The sequence below is a fragment of the Macrobrachium nipponense genome, chromosome 1 (assembly GCF_015104395.2).
Source record: "Macrobrachium nipponense isolate FS-2020 chromosome 1, ASM1510439v2, whole genome shotgun sequence".
NCBI classification, from domain to species: domain Eukaryota; kingdom Metazoa; phylum Arthropoda; class Malacostraca; order Decapoda; family Palaemonidae; genus Macrobrachium; species Macrobrachium nipponense.
In genome coordinates this window covers 108,982,493-108,988,845 of record NC_087200.1, presented here as the reverse complement: position 1 = coordinate 108,988,845, position 6,353 = coordinate 108,982,493, and the positions used below count along the sequence as shown (strand labels likewise).

At 37.9% G+C, this 6,353-nt stretch overlaps 1 protein-coding gene across 1 annotated transcript in view; it reads left to right on the top strand.

Moving 5' to 3' along the window:
* The window catches only part of LOC135219548 (C-type mannose receptor 2-like), a 10,709-nt gene extending 4,426 nt beyond the window's left edge, over positions 1–6,283 (top strand). The window contains exons 3-7 of the mRNA XM_064256402.1: positions 112–381; positions 3,571–3,852; positions 3,971–4,180; positions 5,058–5,144; positions 5,915–6,283. Of these exons, the coding sequence (XP_064112472.1) occupies positions 112–381; positions 3,571–3,852; positions 3,971–4,180; positions 5,058–5,144; positions 5,915–6,090 (1,025 nt within the window). The 3' untranslated portion in view covers positions 6,091–6,283. The remainder of the gene's footprint in view (positions 1–111; positions 382–3,570; positions 3,853–3,970; positions 4,181–5,057; positions 5,145–5,914) is intronic.
* The last annotated feature ends 70 nt before the right edge of the window (positions 6,284–6,353 follow it).

Genomic DNA, 6,353 nt, shown 5'->3' with positions numbered 1-6,353 from the left:
GTCTATCCAGTGTTCGTACTCTGTTTCCTCCCATTATACATTAAGATTAGGAGAGAGGGCGTCAACGGCCTTACCATCACAATAAATTCTGGTTTCTTTTCCGCAAAACAGTGGTTATAGCAAGTGCTTTACCACAGCCAACAGATGATTCGTGGACGGAAGAGGGAATGGAGGAGGATCCGCCGCTGGCGGTGGGAGGGAGAGCAGTCACATGCCCAGGCGCATTCCAAGTCGTTGGTGACCAGTGCCTCTATTTCGCCATTATCTTCCAGACCGACAGGAACGGGGCTAAACAGATCTGCGATTCGTTTCAAGGAAAGCTCGTAGCCATTCGAGAAGCTACTGCTATGAGAAAAATATATGTGTATATAAGGAATAAAGGTAAGTTTCCTTGTTGAAATGTATTTTTTTTGTATTGCGTGTTAATCATACTTTACCTTGTCTGAACAGTTTTTATTACTCACTTATTCCTCGTTAGTCACCAGAACTTGTCTGATGATGTATAATGATAATGGCTCGCAAGAACTAAAGTGGTTTCTTTTATTACGAAAAATATGACCAAAATCAATTTCATTTTCAACTCAAAGGGCTTTCTAGTTTGCTCATTGCGTCGTTCACTGTATAATACTGTATCTAAAATAATGTTGTAGAAATGGAAACTAAAATTTACAATAAAGTAATAAAAGGGTGGAATATAAATGGAATATAAAAATTTAGGCGAAAGACCAAGCACGGGGACCTATGAGGTTATTCAGTTGAAACGGACATTGAGAGTGAAAGAGGTTTGAGAGGTATAACTGGAGGAAAACTTCGCAGTTGCACTATGAAACAACTGTTGGGAGAGGCTGGAAAGTCAGACAGAAGAAAGAATATGAAAGGAGGTACAGTAAAAGGAATGAAAGCGGTTGCAGCTAGTGGCCGAAGGGACGTTGCAAAGAACCTTCAGTAAAGCCTACAGTGCACATGTGAGGTGCACTGGCGGCACTAACCCGCTATGGGGCATAGTCATAAATGTTGAAAACTATTGTGTCACGAACTAAACGACAAACTATTTGTAAAAGGTACCAAAAGATGTCCTCCTCTTGGTTCCAGCCTTTTTCGGCACAAAAAAGCAGATTCCATTTGTTGAACGCGTTGATCTCCGAGGCAACAATGAGCCACCCACTTCTACCCTCACCCCAGACACTTTTTGGATGTTTAGGGCTTCCATTCCAGTGCTCCTTCCTTTTAGTCTCTTAGACACTTTTTGGCCTTTTCTCCTGCCCTTCCTCCCAGTCTTTTCACTGATGCATCACCCTTCATTCTCTACACGTGGCCAAACCATCTCAAAATACACCGATTTATTTCTAACTCTTACACAACCTTATTATCACGACCCTGTAAATTTTGCATTCCCAAGACTTTGAGTCCTACTCAATTCGCATCGATTAAGCAAAGGAGTTCGACCACCATGTTCAAAATTCCTTCTTTCTTGTACATTTACTCAGACGCCCCTCCTGTCCATTTTTTTTTTTTTTTTAACTTTCTTTCATTCCTTGTATCAACTCACAACTTCCTACGCGATTCAACAGCATCCATATTCTACCACCCACTCCTCCACTCATCGCTACTTGTAAAATAGAATAGAATATAGGATTTAAGCAAAGGCCAAGCGCTGGGACCTATGAGGTCAATCAGCGCTGAAATGAAAATAGAGTAAAAAGATTGACAAGGTGTAACAAGATGAAAACCTCAAAGCAGTTGCACCATAAATCAATTGTTAGGAGAGGGTGGAAAGCAAGAGGGAAGAGAATACGAAAGGAGGTACAGCCAAAGGGTTGCAGCTAGAGAACAAAGGGACACTCCAAAGAACCTTCAGTAATGTCTGCAGCTCATTGCACTGCATGAGGTGTGCTGACGCCTTTAGCCTACTACGGGGAAATAATGCTACTTGTCATTGGCCTTCATTTACCGCCATAACCTTAGTTATGTTTCCCATTTCTTCTCTCGCAAACACTTCTACTCTCCTTCACTTATCCCGGCAGATTTCCTTGATGATCCCGAAGCAACATTACCACCAGAAAACAACAACTTTCCATGGGCGATTCATTCCTTATCCCACAGTTTCAACATCTAACTAATTCCCTCTCGCGTCACCCTGACCACGAAGGTATCTAATGACCATGAGGTGGGGGGGGTTGGATAACATTTGTCAGAGGGCCACCTCGCAAGATCCTTTCATTCCGGTTTTCAATGGTAATTCCCATGATCACATTTTCCCTTCTTGTTCCAACCCGAACAACAGTTTTCATAAAAACCAAATTTTGTTTCAACGTTTATGAAACTGCAAATCTTCTTTAACCACTTCCAAGACATTCACCTTTTTCTTTTTTATTGATATATTCTCTCCCTAGCACTATCTATAGTAGTCAAGTCTCTCTTTATAATTTGAAAAATTTAATGTTTCTTTAAGGTGCAAAAAATACCAGTTTTCCTTATTTTTCCTAATATGCATTTTTCTTGAACAGGAAATTATTCCACATCATTTCCAATTATGCAAGATTTGTTCCCCATTTCTCGGGAAAAATGCATTTTTTTTTCATGCCATTTCTAAAAATCAAAATTTCTTCGTTATATAAACTTAAGTCTTCATCATTCCTATACTTACCTTCACCATCCACAAAAGCTAAACATTTAATTTCATTGCCAAAAATGCACATTTCCCTTTTCCTAAACAAGTATTGGCACCATTAGTAATAAATGCATATTTTCCCGATTTCTCAGCAGGCCGTATTTCGCTCTTATTCACACAGCCTAAAAACATTTCTATCTTTCCTCAAAGAAACTTTCGCAATATTCCGAGAAAAATGTACCTCACTGCTGCTCTTCGTATTAATCTGAAAATACGTTTTTATGTATTTTATTATGAAAATATAACAAAATTCTCTACAATTTACATGGTACTTATCTTATCATAAATACAGAAGAACAAAATTTCAAAAATTAAAGCACGATGTTAAATATACCTTTGTTACAAAATGGTATTGCGTATAATCTATAAATCATAAAAATTCTCAGTAATTCAAATTTCCTTTTAAAAACCATCATCATTTCCCATTTATTGTTAAAGATTATAGTAGATCCATATATAATACAGACACGAGCCCATACTTTAAAGATTTAACCACCGAACTGACGAATTACGCCACTTTTCCCCTTGTCTGGGATTCTTTTTCTAAATAGACTTTTTTCTTGATAACAGGTTGCAAGTATATTCTTACCTTTACCTCTAATGTATTACTACAATTTATATATATATATATATATATATATATATATATATATATATATATATATATATATATGTGAGTGTACATAATGTATATATATGTATGTATATAATGTATAATATATATATATATATATATATATATATATATATATATATATATATATATATATATATATATAAATAGTACTCCCCGGTATTCGAAGATAGCATCAACTGTGCCCTTTTGCCTGTGACTCTAGTGAAAACGCAATGTTTTCTCTTCTCACTGAGAAAAAGCAATTTCCGTTTCCCTTTTCCAGGATATACAACCAGAGGCTTTTGGATAGACGGATCCAGAGACACGCACGGAAACTGGAATTTCAGCGATAAAACCCCCCTTCCTATGGAGACGCCCTTTTGGGGAGCTTCCGAGACATTCAGTCTTCCCAAGAATGGTACAGGCCTGAACTGTGCTGCGATCACGCCCGATTCAGGGTTTTATATAACGAATGTTGATTGCAGCAACACTAGTTTGTCACCGATATGTGAAGTTGCTCCCATAAGTGAAGGATTGGCTGACGAAAATACAGATGCCGATGAAGGTATGTCTTTCCCAGAGAAACAGACAGAGATGTCACCCGCTAATAGTACTGATGTCAATAGCATGCTACATATTATAAATAACAGTGCCCGATTTTAATCCATTAATGCTTCCGGCAGATTTCGCGACAGAAATCGACTCCATCGATGTCACCTGCCCACCATTCTTTGTTACCATCCCTGGCACTTCCATCTGCACAGCTTTTGTTACCTGGGCAAATGTGTCCTGGGGTGACGCGCGTCAGATCTGTCAAGGTCTGCACGGCGATTTGTTTACCATTAATGACGCTGAACGGTTCAGGTCGCTCTACGAGTACTTGCAAGCGGAAGGTATGATTATGGAAATGTGTCATATCAAAGAGAGAAGTGAGGCCGCTGTAAACGAAAGAGTATCTAACCAAGAGATCTAAAAATTATTGTGTTTAGCAATGACGTTGGTGGGACTTTTGTGCTACGTTATGTTACCATATTTTGGAGAGTGATTTTTGTTTTAAGTTATAGTACTGAACTTGAAGTGGAGCATTGTGGGTAGGCCATAGCACCATAACGCGGGGCGTCATTTTTGTGATAAGTTACGGCTGGTTTTGTGATTTTATCGTATTTCATGGCCACAAAGCAACGGGCGATCGTACGTACCGTATCGCAACTTGTGGCATTTGGCTGTGAACCTGGCATTAGAAAATTCGAATTACTTATGCGTTACTTTTCCCTTAATCAATATTCAAAGATTGAGATATTCACGTCTTTCTTCCAATGCTACATTCCAGCACCAGGTTTCCGTGTCACGGTTTATTTCTGATATTTTTAGCTGTTATTAGTAAATAAATTAACTAATGAATGAATGAACAAATGGATGAACTAAGTCGACCCTCATGTACCTTCCCTTGGCTGTGCTATTTCAGATATTATTCACAGTAGACCTTGAAGAAGCTTTCCGCTTCCATGTTATTTTAAAAAATCATCACATTAATCGCAGTAACATAAAACTGCAGTAACATTAACCATAATAATGATCTGAGCTCTTTACTAACCTAAAAACCCTTTAAGAAAGGAACATAACAATTTTGAAAACAAAATTGGAATTTCATTAGAAGGGATAGCGATTACTGCATCACATCAGTACTTAAAACAGATATACCAGACAAATGAGAATTTCATGGGCCTTCTCTCTTGACTCTCATTCCATTTTCTTGTATCTTCGTTGCAGGGATTAACAACTTCTCTTTCTGGATCGGAGGGATGAGAGAAAGTAATGTCTCATGGGTATGGCACGATGGAGTCCCTATATCCCAAGGTAAGTGGAATCGAAAATGATCATATTTATGGCATTATTTTGTTCTTGAAAGCTTAAGTCATGAAGATGCATCACTGCCACCCACACTCATGATGAGAAAAAAGGTTAAGCGATCGTCTCAGAAAAGGATCGATCGCGTTTCAGGCTGCAGCTCTTGATTTCTGCGAAACTTTCAACTCATGCCTCTGAATTCAACAAGAATATTTGTTTATCAAAGAATACGTGGCATGTATTACTGAATATATCGCTTATGAGGCACCAAACCTTTTAATAGTGTCTACATTATCACTGAGTGGATGACGTATGCTAAGTGCACAAATGGGTAGAATCTCTATCTATTTGTCTGCATTCATTTTCACCGCATATCTATATTTTTCCTTTCGAGGGGGTGGAGCCAGAAAATTGGAGCCTACCCAATAGGCATGAGGTTGCTGGCCTCACATATATTTCTAGGATGCCAGTTGCCGTTGGTACCCATTTACACCTGGGTGAACTTGCTAGCGGTAGGCTGGGCTCGAACCAAACACCGTACAAATGCGACCCTAGTGGTCTATAGCTGAAAGAAAACACCGTGTATATATATATATATATATATATATATATATATATATATATATATATATAGATATATATATATATATATATATATATATATATATATATATATATATATATATATATTATTTATAGTATATATTGCATGTGAGTTAGTTTATACACATTTATGGGTTGATAACTAAAACCCTTATTACTTCACTTTCCTCCCACAGGCCCACCATTCTGGGGACTCAGCGATACAGATGATCACGTACTAGAACCAGACGGTCAAGTTGATGAAGAGGAGGACTGTGTTGCGCTGACTTCCGAGGGAAAATACTACTTCAGAGATAAAAAATGTTCAGAGGAATACAGTCCCATGTGTGTAGCGATGCCCATCGGGCAATAGTAGACCGCTCTAAGCTGTTATCCTTAGATTTAAGCCTTGTGAAATATGTATAACTAAATCCGTAGTTCAAAGATAATTATTTTTGTAAGCCAACATATGCCTGCGAGTATGTTATGTGATTTCTGAGTAGGCTGCAACCAAGAGAATGAAAACAATGATTGTTGTCTTTCTAATAAAGGGAAAAACTGACAAATGGTTAATTCAATAATTTTCTTTCCTTATTCATCTTTTTTTTTGTCTCGGGGGATTTCCATATAAATTGA